General features: G+C 43.9%; 1 protein-coding gene across 13 annotated transcripts in view; it reads left to right on the forward strand.

Moving 5' to 3' along the window:
- The window catches only part of plekha7b (pleckstrin homology domain containing, family A member 7b), a 713,202-nt gene that overhangs the window by 554,393 nt on the left and 141,652 nt on the right, over nucleotides 1-17,157 (forward strand). For 10 of the 13 annotated variants that reach the window (XM_072466383.1, XM_072466384.1, XM_072466391.1 and 7 more), the window contains 3 exons: nucleotides 9,102-9,621; nucleotides 13,133-13,219; nucleotides 14,727-14,846. In XM_072466383.1, coding sequence (XP_072322484.1) covers nucleotides 9,102-9,621; nucleotides 13,133-13,219; nucleotides 14,727-14,846 — 727 coding nt within the window. The remainder of the gene's footprint in view (nucleotides 1-9,101; nucleotides 9,622-13,132; nucleotides 13,220-14,726; nucleotides 14,847-17,157) is intronic. The other 3 variants (XM_072466385.1, XM_072466387.1, XM_072466388.1) reach the window with 2 other exon arrangements.

Consider the following 17,157-nt stretch of genomic DNA (forward strand, 5'->3'; position numbering starts at 1 on the left):
AGGCTATAGAGAGCAGGACAAGCTGCTGGAAGAGAGAGAAAAGCTCTTAATTGGGAACCATATTTCCCAAGGGTACACAAGAAGCAGGTCCGTTTGGCTCCTTCTAGGCTGGAAATTGATATTGTTTGTCCATTGTTGGATGAGAGAGCTCATCGAGTCTGCACCGGCTCTTGGAAAGAACACCCTACCCAAACCCACACCTCCATCCTATCCCCATAACCCAGTAACCCCATCCAACACTAAGGGCAATTTTGGACACTAAGGGCAATTTAGCATTGGTCAATCCACCTAACCTGCACACCTTTGGACTGTGGTTGGAAACCGGAGCACCTGGAGACACCCACGCACACACGGGGAGAACGTGCGGACTCCGCACAGACAGTGACCCAAGCTGGGAATCGAACCTGGGACCCTGGAGCTGTGAAGCAATTGTGCTAACCACTATGCTACCGTGCTGCTCAAAGTTAAAGTTCATTCTCTCTTGCTGTAGAGTAGGAGGCAGATTGAGAACATGACTTTTGCAGGATTGTAAGCTTCCCCATGGTGCAGGCTACCATTGACTGCAGGTCAACCCTACCCTATAGAGGAACCAAAAGGGATTGCACCCCTTTGAATGTCTGCCTGATGTGTATGATCATATGCAGAGGATTATGCAGGTCAACAGTCATAATGGTTTCAACCTGTGGCCATTCATTGTGCCAGCTGCACTGAGCCATTAGGGTAAATGGGTGGCTACTAGGTGATGAGGGCTATCCCACTGACTGTATTGCTGATGACCCAATTTCCACAACATAGAAACTAGGTGCAGGAGTAGGTAATTCAGCCCTTCGAGCCTGCACCACCATTAAATATGATCATGGCTGATTATGCAAATTCAGTATCCCACTCCCGCTTTCTCTCCATACCCCTTCATCCCTTTAGCTGCAAGGGCAACATCCAGCTCCCTCTTGAATAAACCCAACAAACTGGCCCCAACAGCTTTTTGTGGTAGAAAATTCCACCAGATCACATCATCTCAGTCCTGAATGGCTTACCCCTTATTCTTAGGCTGTGACTCCTAGTTCTGGACGTCCCCAACATCAGGAACATTCTTCCCGCATCTAGCCTGTCCAGTCCCATCAGGATTTTATATGTTTCTATGAGATCCCCTCTCATTCTTCTAAACTCCAGTGAGTACAAGCCCAGTCAATCCGGACTTTCTTCATATGTCAGTTCTGCCATTTTGGGAATTATTCAGGTGAACCCTCAATAACAAAAATGTCCTTACTCAAACTTGGAGACCAAAACTACACACAATACTCAAAGGCGGCACGGTAGCACAGTGGTTAGCACAGTTGCTTCAAAGCTCCAGGGGCTGGTTTAACACGGCTAAATCGCTGGCTATGAAAGCAGACCAAGGCAGGCCAGCAGCACGGTTCAATTCCCGTACCAGTCTCCCCGAACAGGTGCTGGAATGTGGCGACTAGGGGCTTTTCACAGTAACTTCACTTGAAGCCTCCTTGTGACAATAAGCGATTTTCATTTCATTTCAGGGTCCCAGGTTCAATTCCCGGCTTGGGTCACTGTCTGTGCGGAGTCTGCATGTTCTCCCCTTGTCTGCGTGAGTTTCCTCCGGGTGCTCCGGTTTCCTCCCACAAGTCCCATAAGATGTGCTGTTAGGTGAATGGACATTCTGAATTCTCCCTCAGTGTACATGAACAGGCGCCGGAGTGTGGCGACTGGGGGATTTTCACAGTAACTTCATTGCAGTGTTACTGTAAGCCTACTTGTGACACTAATAAAGATTATTATTATTACTGTTTGCCGTGCCATAACGCTACACTATTCTGGAAGAGCCCCGCAAAATGGGTGTTGAGTATCATGTTGGTGCACTGCATGCCGCACAATCTCCTAAATGTGAGCGTGTAATCTTGACCCTAGTTATGCAGCAAGCAGCCTAGTAGTAGAAGCACGATGAGGAGGAGCAAAAACATTAGAAGGAAGGAAAGAGGGAATGTAGACAGTCCCTTCATAGCCGGATTGACCGTCCATGAAATGATCTCCGAATGTGATAGTAGTAACTGCAGATGCAATTCCCCATTCAACAACAGTCTCGCACCTTACCTTCACTGGTTATCTTGCGTTCACATGGCAATGGAAATAAAAAAAGCCACACCAAAATAAAATATTCATACGAATTTGTGAATCAAATCATTCCGTATTGCATACAAGCCCTTGTGCATTCCTTCGGTGCCCATTTTCTGTGTGCCTTTTTCTGTCCTGGTGCATCAATGTGGTCCTACCCCAGTAGCTGGAGCCGGGCTGGTGGGAGGCTGCTGACTGCTGATGTGCACTGAGAGAGATGAGGTGGCTTTGCAGGATGGCCTCGAGCAGCTCTGGGCCTAGATGTCCAAGATCTATGCTGTACCATTCAGCATGGGTACCTGATAGGCAGTTGTGTCAAAGGATGAAACTAAATGAGTATGAATAATACAGCATGATCACTATTGTGACTTGGTTTAGGTACAGATTGTTGGTACGGGTGCAGGAAGCTGATTGGAGCGATTCAAATAGGAAGTTACCAAAGAAGTGGATACATATTTAAGAGGCAAAAAGAGGGGGAGGGTGGGGTTGTTTGGTTGGTTACGAGGTGGGAGGGGGAGGTTGGCGATGAGGTGGGTGGAGGGTGGTGATGGCGAGGGTGGCGACAGGGTGGAGGGGCAATGGTGGCAACAAGGCAGGAAGGGAGGAGGCTGGCGAAGAGTGAGGAGGAGAGGGGAGGCTGGCAATGAGGCAGTATTTTAAATGGACAGTAGTTCTGTCTTTGGAGAGGGGACCATATTTGATTAGAAGGAACCATTTACAGGGGCAGTGGTGGGAGGATGAATGCTTTCCTCCTGAGAGAGAGCAACACTTTTCTGCTTCGTGGAGTCACTGCCACTTCTCCAGGATGTCGTCTCAGCCGTCTGACTGGAAGACCAGTTACAGGACAGCTGTGACCCCCTGCAAGCTGCCCTTTGCACACTGCAATCCAAAACCATGATGCCCCAGTTTGAGCTTGCGTGGCAGTCAGCTGACTTTACCTGACAACAATCTATGCTTCCACTGCAGTGCCAGGTGTTGTGTGGCTACTGCTCAAGCTGCAATGAAAGCCCCAACAATGAAGCTAGGTTCTCCGAGTTTGACTCCTGGCATTTCCCTACACTGCTATCTACTCCCATTGCCTTCTGAACATGGACTTGGAAGGTGTCCTGGCCCCAAGCAGACCAGGGCATCTCTCCGACTTTCTCCCTCCTCCACCATGGCTTCCCGGGTGAAGGGTGTGAACATCTTGGAGATGCACTCTCTCAGGTTGTGCCATTCTTCTGCTTTTTCCAAGTTAGCTTCAGCTGCCATAGGACTCCCACCACCTGCTCCAGCCACAATCCTTCTCCCCTTTAAGAAGTGCAGGCTAGCTTTAAGCAGTGCAGGCTTTAAATAGAGCTGGCCTTTTTATGATACTGACCCCCTGCTACACCATCCAGCCAAACAACAGCAAGGCTAATGCTGACTGAACATTGATTTTATTTAAAGCAGCGGGTAACATGATTTTATTTAAAGCAGCAGGTAACGCTGCAGTCAACAGGCACGGATTAACTGCAATCTCCAAGCCTGGTTTTGGGGAGAATTGACCTTAACCCTCTTGATGTCATTACCTGAATGTATGTTGCAGATGATGCTTGCGATTACATTCAGTTCTATTACTTGGAACCTGCTCGGTACATTTCTTCTGACTTTTCTATTAGTATTGCTCTGAATGTTTAATGTTTACACATTACTGCTGAGCTATGCTTCACAGTTTATTGAAATCTTCTTTACCCCTGTTGCTTCTGGCCCTTTCATTAATAATTTTAATAGAATTCTAATGCTAGTGCTGGCTTGTTTTATACCTGTTTAATATTAAACGCAGAGTAGTAATGGTTGCTCTGGTTGAGTTTGAATGACTATAGCTGTGCTGTAAATTGGTGCTGTCGTGATACAAAACCTATCTAGATACAGGCATTGCTTTCTCAAGGGATCAACAGTTATATAGTTTAAACAGAAGTGATGGGCTATGCTTAATCTTATAAACAGTGGCTCTGTTTGACTAACAATATTCTATTATGGTGGTTCTTATTGCTAATTAGTTATTAATTGAAAGCAGTGGTATGCTAACTGGCATAAAATTGGTTCATGCGATTCTTCCCCTTATAGTGGCCAGAATGGTTTCTTTCCTCCTGAAGTACACTTTAGGGATATTCACACAGTACAGACTGACATTTAAAATGTGTGGTCTGACATTTTTTTTTTTGTATTGGATGAGATTTGGAAAGAATTATTATTGCACTACATTGATTTTATAGAAATATTTAATTGTTTTTAGACAGTTTGAGAGTAACAAGTGCACAACGCAATTTCATCAGGATTGTTGGTGGAGGGACTGGATGAGATCATTTTACTCATTGAAGCCAAAAGTATAAAGGATTACATAGTCCGTTCAGCCCCATCCGTCCATGCCAGTATTTATGGTCCACTCAAGCCTCCTCCCACCTGTCCTCATCTAAATCTACCATCATAATCATCCATTCCCTTCTCCCTCATACACTGGTCTAGCTTCCCTTTAAATGCATCTATACTATTAGCTTTAATCAGCTCTGCAGTAGTGAGTTCCACATTCTTATCACAGGGTATCCACAGGGATCAGTGCTTGGACCCCAGCTATTCATAAAATATATCAATGATTTGGATGAGGGAATCAAATGTAAGATTTCCAAATTTGCTGACGACACAAGACGAGGTGGAATTGTGAGGAGGAAGTAAAGATGTTTCAAATCGCTTTAGGCAAGTTGAGTGAGTGGACAAATACCTGGCAGTTGCAGTATAGCGTGGACAAGTGTGAAGTTATCGACTTCAGTAAGGTAAACGAATGGCAGAGTATTATTTATATGGTGATAGGATGGCAAATGTTGATGTACTTCGAGGCCTGGGTGTCCTTGTATGCCAGTCATTGAAAGCAAGCATGCAAGTATAGCAAGCATTTAGGAGGGCATGTTGACCTTCCTTGCAAGAGGATTCAAGTACAGGAGCAGGGATGTCTTGCTGCAGCTGTACAGAGCCTTGACGAGACCATGCCTGGATTATTGTGTGCAGTTTTGGGCTCCTTATCCAAGAAAGGATGTACTTGCCATAGAGAGAGTGCAGCAGGAAGTGCCTTAGAGGGAGGTTCACCAGACTGATTCCTGGAATGGCAAGGTTGTCGTATGAGGAGAAATTGGGTCAACTAGGCTTGTATTCATTGGAATTTAGAAGAGTGAGAAAGGATCTCATTAAAACATATAAAATTCTGGTAGGACTGAACAGACTGGATGCAGAGATGTTGCGTCCTCTGGTTGAGGTGTCTAGAACATAGGGTCACAGTTTCAAGAAATGAGGTAGGCCATTTAGAACTGAGATGAGGAAAACTTTGTCACACACCAGGTAATGAACCTGTGAAATGTTCTACCCAGAAGGCTGTGGAGACCAAGTCACTGAAACTATTTAAGAAGAAAACAGATTTCTAGACTCTAAAGGTATCCAGGAGTATGGGGAGACAGACAGAGTTTGGTATTGAGATCAACCATGATCACAATAATAATAAGCTTTATTATTGTCACAAGTAGGCTTACATTACCACTGCAATGAAGTTACTGTGAAAATCCCCCAGTCGCCACATTCCGGCGGCTGTTTGGGTACACCGAGGGAGAATTCAGAATGTCCAATTCACCTAACAAAACGTCTTTCGGGACTTGTGGGAAGAAACCGGAGCATTCGGAGGAAACCCACGCAGACACGGGGAGAATGTGTAGACTTCGCACAGACAGTGACCCAAGTGGGAATCGAACCTGGGACCCTGGTGCTGTGAAGCAACAGTGCTAACCACTGTGCTATCCCCCATTGAATGATTGCGCAGGCTTGATTGACCAAATGGTCTACTATACTCCTATTTTCTATGTTTCTATTACACTTTGGGTAAAAACATTTCTTCTGAATTCCCTCTTCTCAAAAGCAGCCTCTGAAGACTCACTTGGTCAGTGCAGTTCCCTGTGTGCTACTGCAGTAGAGACCCGGACGGTCCTAAGTTTGATTTCTGACAGTCCTGAAATAACTAATGTGACCAATTGTACCAGTAAGAACACCTAGTGACACTTTCTGGAGGAAAAGTGGATCTCTGATGACAGTGGGAATGGGCTGTGCTTTGATGTCCTCCACGTTCAGAATTGCTATCCACTGTACTACAGGCTTCAATTGGCCATTGAATTCAACACAAGGGAAAAGCGCCTTGTTGTTGACATGCCTGACTTCAGCCTTGTTAATGGTGAAGAGGCTTTGAGGAGTCATGAGATGAGCCCCTTGTTGGCGATACCACAACCTCTGTTTTACTCTTGCAGCCACATTGGTGATTCCAATTCCAATTCGCTTCCCGCATCCACTGTTGTGATACTCTGTTCTAATTAAAATTTAGTCCTTGTTGATCCTCCCTCGAGTTATTGATCTGTGGGGAGCTCTGTAATTTCAGTACCACTGAGGTTTAAAGAGAATTAGCTGGGTTTCCTCGTTTGATATTCTCATAGCTCAGCACTTGGTGCGAATCTTACCTTCATATGGCAGACCAAGCCTGATTTTATCTAGCATGTTTTTCTGTGGCCGGTATCTATTACTTTATGATCAGAGGAGTTGTGAATGGAGCTCCGTAGTTGTGAGATCATCAGTAAACAGCCCCACGCCTGACATTATGAGGGAAGGAAGGTCATAGTTGAAGCAGCTGTAGATGATTGGGTGGAGTCCACCATCCTGTTGAATTCCTGTTGTGATGTCCTGGTGCTAGCATGACTGGTCTTTGAACATTATCTTTGCGACAGTGGTGACTCCAGCATTTAGTGCTGTATCTAAATGTTGCTTTGAGGTTGAGGCATCTACTTTCACCACTCTTCTGTTGTTCAGCTCTTGCAACCATATCTGGATCTAAGTTTATGGTTCGAGTTCAGCAGCTCTGGCAGAACCTGAACTGAGTATCGATGATTAGGTTATTGGTAAATTATTCTTGCTTGAAGGTGCAATTGATGACTCCTTCTGTCATTTTACCATTGATCAGGAGGAAACTACTTGGGCAGTAATTAATTGTGTTAAATTATTTTCTGTTGCCTCCAGCAATTAATTCACAACTGCCAAGAATGATAGAAACAGCCTTTCAGTCTATCAAACAATCAGTTTATGTCTGTGTTCCATTATTGTTTGGGGAGACCAGCCTCAGTTTTGACCCTAGATGATTTGGCTTTAAAAAGAAAACTGGGTGGCGGGCAGCACGGTGGCAAAGTGGTTAGCACTTCTGCCTCACAGCGCCAGGAACCTGGGTTCAATTCCACCCTTGTGGAGTTTGTATGTTCTCACCACGCTTGCGGGGTTTCCGCCGGGTGCTCCGGTTTCTTCCCACAGTCCAAAGATGTGCAGGTTAGGTGGATTGGCTGTGCTAAATTGCCCCTTCGAGTCCAAAAGGTTAGGTGGGGTGACTGGGTTAAGGGGTAGGGGAGGGGAGTGGGTCTAGTTGGGGTGTTCAAGGGTCAGTGCAGACTCGATAGGCCAATTTGGCTCCTTCTGCACTGTAATGATCCAATGAAATTGAAGATAAATGATTGCGTGCCGCTCTGTGCTATTTTAGCTAGCTAGTGGTAGAATAAGAAGCAACACAATTAGGTTTAGAATCACTAGTTTAGGGAGAGGTTTGTCAGGATTTCGCCTCTGACCATTTACTAGCAAATTAAGCTAAAATTGGCAACATGTAAATGTTATATATAGCTAGTTGAGGCTTCAACTAGCCTGCTGTTTTGTGCTGATTCCTGAGCACTCGGAGAGATACTGGATGGCATATGCCAGCAGTAGAATCATACTCATGGTCAATGCTTTCAGATGACTAGAAGGAAGGGAAAGAAATGGATGGGGTGATCAGTGGTGAGTGACATTCGTGCCGCACAAGTGGCAGGCAGTGGCCATCTCTGTTAAGCGAGAACCTTAACCATCTCCCCATGACATTCAATGGCATTACCAACGTTGAATCTCCCATTATCAACATTCTAGGGCTAATCATTGAACCGAAACTTGAACTGGTCCAGCCATATAAATTCAAGAGCGGTCAGAGGCTGGGAATTCTGCAGCAAGTAACTCACCTCCTGACCCCCAAATACCTGTCTACCATTCACAAAGCACAAGTCAGGAGTGTGATGGAATTTTCTCCACTTGCCTGAATGAGTGATGCTCCAACAACACTCAAGAAGCTTCACACTATCCAGGACAAAGTGTGCTTGATGGGCACCCCTTCCTCCAACGATAAACATTAATTTCCTCCATCACCAACACAAGGTGGCAACAGCATGTACTATATACAAAATTCACGCAGCACCTCCTGACAGCAGCTGCCAAATCCATGACCTCTACCACTTAGAAGGACAAAGGCAGCAGACATATGGGAGTACCCCCACCTACAGGTTCCCTTACAAGCCACGCACCATCCTGACTTCAAACTAAATTGCCATTCCTTCACTGTAATTGGGTAAAAATCCTGGAACTCCCTCCCTAATAGCACAGTGGGTATACCTATATCACATGAACTGTAATGGTTCAAAAAGGCAGCTCACCGCCACCTTTTCAAGGGCAATTAGAGATGGGTAAAAATGCTACCATTACCTTGTGATACATTTATCTAAGGCATCAGGGAGCTGACACCCAAAGTTGTATAAACAAAAAAATGATTTGTGGAATTAATCAGATGTGAATGAAAGATTTGTGTTTACATAGCAAATAGCTTGAATCTTAGCAATGTCTGATAAACGCAGCATAAAAATTAATTATTTAGAAGTTTTGGTAAGTAAATATATGTGGCAACTGTTTAGCATGCAACATAATCCTATGAACATCAATGAGATGAAAGACTAATTAACATGATTTTTCGTGTTTGTTGAGGGAGGAAGTTATTTATATTTATATCAAATGCAAAATCTGAGCATATTTCAGAAATTCTGTGCCGTGTGCATGACTTGCCATTTACTTCTCTCTTTCGTTCTGTTTTTCAGCCTTGCATCTGCCCAGACGCTGCCACATCGGACAGTAAACCAACCTCAGCCTTACCAAGAGAGCTACCAAACTCTGCCAAAGAATATCGGGCAACCTTCAGAAAGCTCCACTGCTGCGAATCATGACTTACCAAGCGATTACAAGTACGCACAAGACCGTGTTATCCACTTAAAGATGTCGAATGAAGATCGGAAGGCCACGAAGGAGGGCACAGTATGGCAGCTGTATGAGTGGCAGCAGAGGCAGCAGTTTAAGCACGGCAGTCCAACTGCTCCACTCTACCCCTCACATGCCACAGACTTTGACTCTGGCTTACCAAAATCTGCCTTAGATATTCCTCGTTCAATCTCTGTTCCTCCATCTCCCTCAGATATCCCGCCACCAGGCCTTCCAAAAACCCTCTCACCTAGAAGACCGCACACTCCTGCAGAAAGAGTCACTGTCAAACCGTTGGAGGAAAGGGCATTCGAGATCTTAATAACAGGGTCTCCGAGAAGAGTCCGTGGGCCCTTGACAAAGGTAAAGTCTGTGTTTTATGCAGTTTTGAAACACATCAGGTTTTTTTCCTACATATGCAGTAATTAGTAAGATGGTGCATATAATAATAATAGACACCGGGCTTGATCTCCTACTCTGTGCTGAGCTAGTTAATCTCGGATAGATGTAAGATCATAGATTGTAGAATTTGCAGTGCAGAGGAGGCAATTCGGCCCATCGAGTCTGCACCAGCTCTTGGGACGAGCACCCTACCCGAGTCTATATCCCCATAACCCAGTAACCTCACCTAACCTTTTGGACACTAAGGGGAAACTTAGCATGGCCAATTCACCTAACCTGCACATATTTGGACTGTGGGAAGAAACCGGAGCACCCGGAGGAAACCCACGCAGACAACGGGAGAATGTGTAGACTCCGCACAGACAGTGACCCAAGCCGGGAATCGAACCTGGAATCCTGGAGCTGTGAAGCAACAGTGCTAACCACTGTGGTACCATGCCGCCCCAGAGGCAACATCGTACCACAAGGTTGGTAGGGAAAAACAGTTTGGATTCTAGAGCCTGTTTATGGCTCCTAGATGGAAGTTGCTCAGCTGTCAAAATTAGATGAAGAAGCGGTTGGCTGTGATATTCATTCTTGCCTCCACCCTGGGATCTCGTGGCCATTGAAAGCAGGGATGTTGGCTGACATATTTTCCTCTGCCTTGCCCAGGGGTGTTGTGGTCAGTTATGGAATCCCTCATATTACCTCAGCTGTAATTAACTAACTTAAACCCATTGGGGATCTTCCTGTTCTGTTTGTATTCTGGCACAAAAATTGATTATTTGCGAAGTTGCTAAGAAGCTGATGTGCCTCAAGTGAAGATTAGAAGGAGCAATAATTTTGATTGGAGGTCAGCTGTCAGACATTGGGCAACCTCAACGTTAAACTATTGAGCATTTTTTTTTTTTTTAGTGAATCATTTTAAAAGGATAATGGCGGTAATTCAAAGATCTCAATGTAAAATCATCCTGTCTGATTATTTAGTGCAATTTTTAAGAAACTTTTGTCCTTTTTATGCAGAGTGGCAGGGAGTGGACTGTCAGCAACAGTGATAGTTGTGACTTAGCGGCTCTTCACTCCATGTAGCTCCTACAGTTTACTGACAGGGCAGAGGTATTGACTTCAGTGCAAAGGAAAATCACACATAGTGCCGAATGGACGGCCAATTCACTCTCGCCCATTTTACATCATTGCTGAAAGGCATATGTATTTTAACAATGCTCCATGCCAATGCTTTTCCAGAGTCTTGACTCATTACTATTCCAAGCATTAGGAAAGTAGACGTCCATCATATCCTGTAGCTCAGTGCAGGTGACATGGAGGCCACCTCGGTTTCCCATTCAATGGGTTCAAAAGAATGTGGATCTGCAGCAAGTGCTCCGAACTACTGACCAGAATATTAGTGGTTGAAGTCACGGGGCTGGGTTTTCCAATTCGCCTGTCAGACTTCTTTCTCTTCTTTCACTTTAATGGGCTTGTATAAGTACAAAATATCAGCCACATGTAACGACCTATTTTTGATTTCTTATTTAAAAAGTCCTTTCTTATTGACGCATGAGTCACATTCTGGTATTTAGAGACCTTGCATTCCCCTTTCCCAAATGTGGTCATTAATTCTGAACATCCTTTAAGAGCCAGCAAAGAACGACTTTTTTAAAGAAAAGCAGAGCATGAGATGAAGCTAGCTGGTAATATAAACATTGATGGTAAGAGCATCTGCAAATATTTGAGTAGGAAGTGAGTAACTAAAGCTAGTGTTGATTTGGTAGAGAGAGAGAGACTGGGGAATTGATCATGGAAAACAGGAAAATGGTAGAATCCAATGAGGCGGTACTTTGTCTATATTCACTGTAGAAGGCTTCGAAAACTTGCCACAGATACTTAAAAATGAAGAGGTGAAAAGGAGGGAGAATCTTAAAACAACTTAAAGGTGTTTTGGGGAAATGATTAAGACAAGTCCCCAGGACCAGATGACCTGCATGCTAATATCATAAAAGAAGAGGCTGCAGAGATAGTAGAGGCATTGGTTATAATTTTCTAAAATTCCTTAGGTTTTGGGGGCATTCCAGCTGATCGGGAAAATAGAAAATGTGACACATCCTTATTCAGGAAAGGAGAGAGACAGAAAACAGAAGGCTACAGGCAGTTATCCTAATATTCGTCCTAGAGAATCCATTATTGAACAGGTTATACAGCAAAATATTTCAAAAATCAAAATGGAATCAGGCAGAGTCAACATGGTTCTGTGAAAGGGAAAGTCATGTTTAATTAATTTGTTGGACTACTTTGAAGAAGTAACCAGTAAATGGATAAAGAGGACCTGTAAATGTGGTGACCTGGATTTCCAAAAGGCATTTGATAAGCTGCCACATCAACACATCGCCTTATTGGGCGTCAAATTGGTTAGCACTGCTGCCTCGCAGGGACCCAGGTTCGATTCCGACCTCGGGTGACTGTCTGTGTGGAGTTTGCCTATTCTCCCCTTGTCTGCGTGGGTTTCCTCTGGGTGTTCTGGTTCCCTCCCACAGTCCAAAGATGTGCCGGTTATATGTGTTGACCATGCTAAAGTGCCCCTTAGTGTACAATGGTTACGTGGATTTACTGGGTTATGGGGATAGGGTAGGGTTGTGAGCCTAGGCAGGGTGCTCTTTCAGAGGGTCTGTGCAGACTCGATGGTAATCTTTATTAGTGTCACAAGTAGGCTTACATCAACATTGCAATGAAGTTACTGTGAAAGTCCCCTAGTTGCCACACTACAGCACCTGTCCGGGTACACTGAGGGAGAATTCAGAATGTCCAGTTCACCTAACAAGCATGTCTGTCGAGACTTTTGGGAGTAATGCGGAGCGCCCGGAGGAAACCCACACAGACACCTGGGGGGGAGGGAATGTGCAGACTCCACACAGACAGTGAATTGAACCCGGGTTCATGGTTCTGTGAAGCAACGGTGCTAACTACTGAGCTATCATGCCACCTCCCATGGGCCGAATGGCCTCCTTCTGCACTGGTGTGATTTTATTCTAAATGTTGATGATAGCACATGGCATAGGGGGTGATATATTAGCATGGATGAATGATTGGTTAGCTAAGAGGAAGCAGCGATTAGGAATAAATGGGTCTTGGGTTGACAAGCTGTAAGTTGTAGAGTGCCACAGTGCTGGAGTCTCAACTATTTACAATCTATATAAATGACATGGATGAATGAACCAAATGTATGGTGGCTGGCTTTGCCAATGACACCAAGAGAGGTAGAAAAGCAAGTTGTTAAGGAAAGGTGAAGATTCTGCAAAGGGATATAGATAGGTTAAGCAAATACGTTAAAATGTGACAGATGAAGTCTGAAGTGGGAAAATGTGGGGGGACGGGATGGGGACAGGGGGGAGGGGGGCGGGGTGCTTTCGGTGGGTCAAGAAGATCCTGCTAGCGGGAAGGACTGGAAAATTCTATCCTATATCAACCTGCTATTTAAACATTCTGTATTTTCTGGCAGAGTTCGGCGCACATTGACAGGCGTTCCATGCCTCCTATGGGTTATATGACACACACGGTCAGTGCCCCCAGCTTGCATGGAAAGACAGTAAGTTCCATTCTGCATATATATCTAATTTCATAATTGTATTGCAAGACTGGGGAGGGAAAGTTTGAGTAACTACATCCGTACTTCACGCCAGCACCATTAGACTGCACCCTAGAAAGTTATTATTGGTAGAAAGAGTAGCACCCAACAGTACTCGATATAGTCTGATGATGTGAGATTGCAAATTACATTTCCCAGTTACAGCTCCCAGTCAAATAAATACGGTTTCACAGTAATCAACAATAACACTTTAGAATAAGCACTTGCATTTTTGCTATGCTGCAGAGAATTCGGTATTCGCACGCTGTACATCAGAGCTAAACAAATTAAGCTGCAGAAGACTAGATGTTCCTGTAGTTTTTAGAGATAGTTTTTATTTTAATATTGTTCCTAACCATGAAAAAAATATCATTTTTGTACTGGCATTTTTGTGACTCCAAATTGAGCAGTATTAACCACACTTGATGCAGATGAGTTTTTACAAATGTAATAACTCAAACGTGCCTTGTATGAAGGACCTGTTAATTCACCATGTGTCGTCCACCTGGATCTTGTTAATTGATGCTGTTACTAGGACTCTTGTCGAGGTCCACATGTGGTCCTCGCATATGTTTTTTGAAATGGGATACTGCTTTTACATTAACTCAAGCATTCATTACTGTGCTGTTGTGATTTTTCTTTCTCATTCTAAGAGAGTGAGCAAAGTATTAAACTTTCCAAAGGCAAATGTATGTTTACTGAACAGGTGCAACAAAACAAATCCTCCAGTTTTGTGAATATTGCAAATTTAGTCTACCAGTTTAATGCATTGTCATAGATTAACAGTATTATATGTATGTGCAGAGGGACATAAGCATTTTCATCTAGAATTCCTGTTTAATTGCAATTAACTTACATGAGTTCTCTGATTTTACAATACTTGGAAACTCAAGTTCAATGAAACGGCCTATATTTTCCTGGTGCATTGATCACAAAACATAGTTTTCTGAATTTAAGTCTAGTAAGCTCTGAACTGACTATCTCTGCGGGGTTTAAACCAGTCAATAGCTCAGTTTATGCATAAAGCATGATGTATTTATTTGATTTTTTTTTAACCCTGATTGAAATGTATTGGCAGTTCAGCCAAATTCATTTGGAAGCTAAGAATGAGTTTACAGTCACAAAATAGTGAAATATACAATCCCAAGTGAACTGCGGAGGAGATTTGTAATTTATGTTTAATTTATTATTCAGTCAGGATGTAACATTTCAAGATGAAATATTTCTTAGCCTGCTACAGGAAAGAAAAGGAAGTCACAGAAATTCTTTCATTGAGGTTTCAGCAACATTTTCCCCAGGCGTGACTTTTACATGTAGATTTTAACCAGTCTAATTTCTGGAACATGATTAACACTTTTGGTGCTTTTTGATTGTCATGTGCTCATAGCGAGGTAGAGTGCCTCAGGTTTTGGACTGACGTATTTTAATTGCTAATGCCTCCCTTTATGACCAACTATATTACCTGCAGCCAGAAGAACTAACTTTACTGCTCATCCGATTACGGAGACATCAATCCAAGCTGGCTAATGTTCGAAATCATACACTTGCCCAGTTGCAACTAAACGAGCTGAGCCAATCCAACCATCAGGTCAGCTGTCGATTGGCTCGCATATGTCACCTGATGTAGCTGTTTGTCCCAGAATGTTTCATGAGGTTCCTTGTCGTATGCTTTGTGTGGCTTTACATTAATATTATTTTAAATGTTCACGTTTACAAACCATAGCCAGCAAATTCAGCTTTCAACACTTATGCCCATTGAACATCACCTTAGGTCATTACCCAGTTGCCATCAGTAATAAGCTTTCATGTTTATACATTTTATTCTGTAGTTCCCACAAAATATGTGTCTCAAACACAACCTTTCTATTGTTGCAACAGAGTGTTTGACTGTTTATGGCTCGGTTATGAAATGTAGTTTAAACCCATATCTAAAACTCCCCTCAGCAAAAACAAGGGGGAAAAAGCTGTTCAAGTTTCTGTCAGAAGCCAGGGATTGCTGCTGCAAGAGAGGGAAGGCTCAGTCTCTGTCAGCACACACTACGTAGGTTCACACAAGAAATGAGCAATTAGAACATAGAACATTACAGCGCAGTACAGGCCCTTTGGCCCTCGATGTTGCGCCAACCTTTGAAACCACTCTAATGCCCATCTACATTATTCCCTTATCATCCACTAGTCACCACATTCCGACGCCTGTTTGGGGAGGCTGTTACGGGAATTGAACCGTGCTGCTGGCCTGCCTTGGTCTGCTTTCAAAGCCAGCGATTTAGCTCTGTGCTAAACAGCCCCTGTTTTTTACGCCATCCTCCAGGTCATTTATAAAAATGACAAACAGCAATGGCCCCAAAACAGATCCTTGTGGTACATCACGAGTAACTGGACTCCAGGCTGAACATTTCCCATCAACCACCACCCTTTGTCGTCTTCCAGCTAGCCAATTTCTGATCCAAACTGCTAAATCACCCTGAATCCCATGCCTCTGTATTTTCTGCAATAGCCTACCATGGGGAACCTTATCAAATGCTTTACTGAAATCCATATACACCACATCAACTGCTTTACCCTCGCCACCTGTTTGCTCACCTTCTCAAAGAACTCAATAAGGTTTGTGAGGCACGACCTACTCTTTACAAAGCCGTGTTGACTATCTCTAATTAAATTATTCCTTTCCAGATGATTGTACATCCTATCTCTTATCAACCTTTCCAAGACTTTGCCCACAACAGAAGTAAAGCTCACTGGTCTATATTACCGGGGTTATCTCTACTCCCCTTCTTGAACAAGGGGACAACATTTGCTATCCTCCAGTCTTCTGGCACTATTCCTGTAGACAGTGATGACACAAAGATCAAAGCCAAAGGCTCAGCAATCTCCTCCCGAGCTTCCCATAGAATCCTAGGATAAATCCCATCCAGCCCAGGGGACCTATCTATTTTCACACTTTCCAGAATTGCTAACACCTCCTTCTTATGAACCTCAAGCCCTTCTGGTCTAGTAGCCTGAATCTCAGTATTCTCCTCGACAACATTGTCTTTTTCCTATGTGAATACTGATGAAAAATATTCATTTAGCACCTCTCCTATCTCCTCGGACTCCAAGCACAACTTCCCACTACTGTCTTTGACTGGCCCTACTCTTACCCTAGTCATTCGTTTATTCCTGACATATCTATAGAAAGCTTTAGGGTTATCCTTGATCCTACCTGCCAAAGACTTCTCATGTCCCCTCCTGGCTCTTCTTAGCTCTCTCTTTAGGTCCTTCCTAGCTAACTTGTAACTCTCGAGCGCCTTAATTGAACCTTCACGTCTCATCTTTTCATAAGCCGCCTCCTTCCTCTTAACAAGTGGTTCAACTACTTTAGTAAACCATGGTTCCCTCGCTCGACCACTTCCTCCCTGCCTGACAGGGACATGCTTATCAAGGACATGCAGTAGCTGTTCCTTAAACCAGCTCCACATTTCAATTGTGCCCATGCGCTGCAGTTTCCCTCTCCATCCTATGCATCCTAAATCTTGCCTTATCGCATCATAATTGCCCTTCCGCCAGCTATAACTCTTGCCCTGCGGTATATACCTATCCTTTTCCATCGCTAAAGTAAATGTAATCGAATTGTGGTCACTATCACCAAAGTGCTCACCTACCTCCAAATCTAACACCTGTCCAGGTTCATTTCCCAGTACCAAATCCAATATGACCTCGCCTCTCATTGGCCTATCTACATACTGTTTCAGGAAACCCTCCTGCACACATTGGACAAAAAAGGGCCCATCTAACGTGCTCGAACTATAGCGTTTCCAGTCAATACTTGGAAAGTTAAAATCCCCCATAACAACTACCCTGTTACTTTCACTCCTATCCAGAATCATCTTTGCAATCCTTTCCTCTACATCTCTGGAACT

Source organism: Scyliorhinus torazame, chromosome 10 (assembly GCF_047496885.1).
Source record: "Scyliorhinus torazame isolate Kashiwa2021f chromosome 10, sScyTor2.1, whole genome shotgun sequence".
NCBI lineage: Eukaryota > Metazoa > Chordata > Chondrichthyes > Carcharhiniformes > Scyliorhinidae > Scyliorhinus > Scyliorhinus torazame.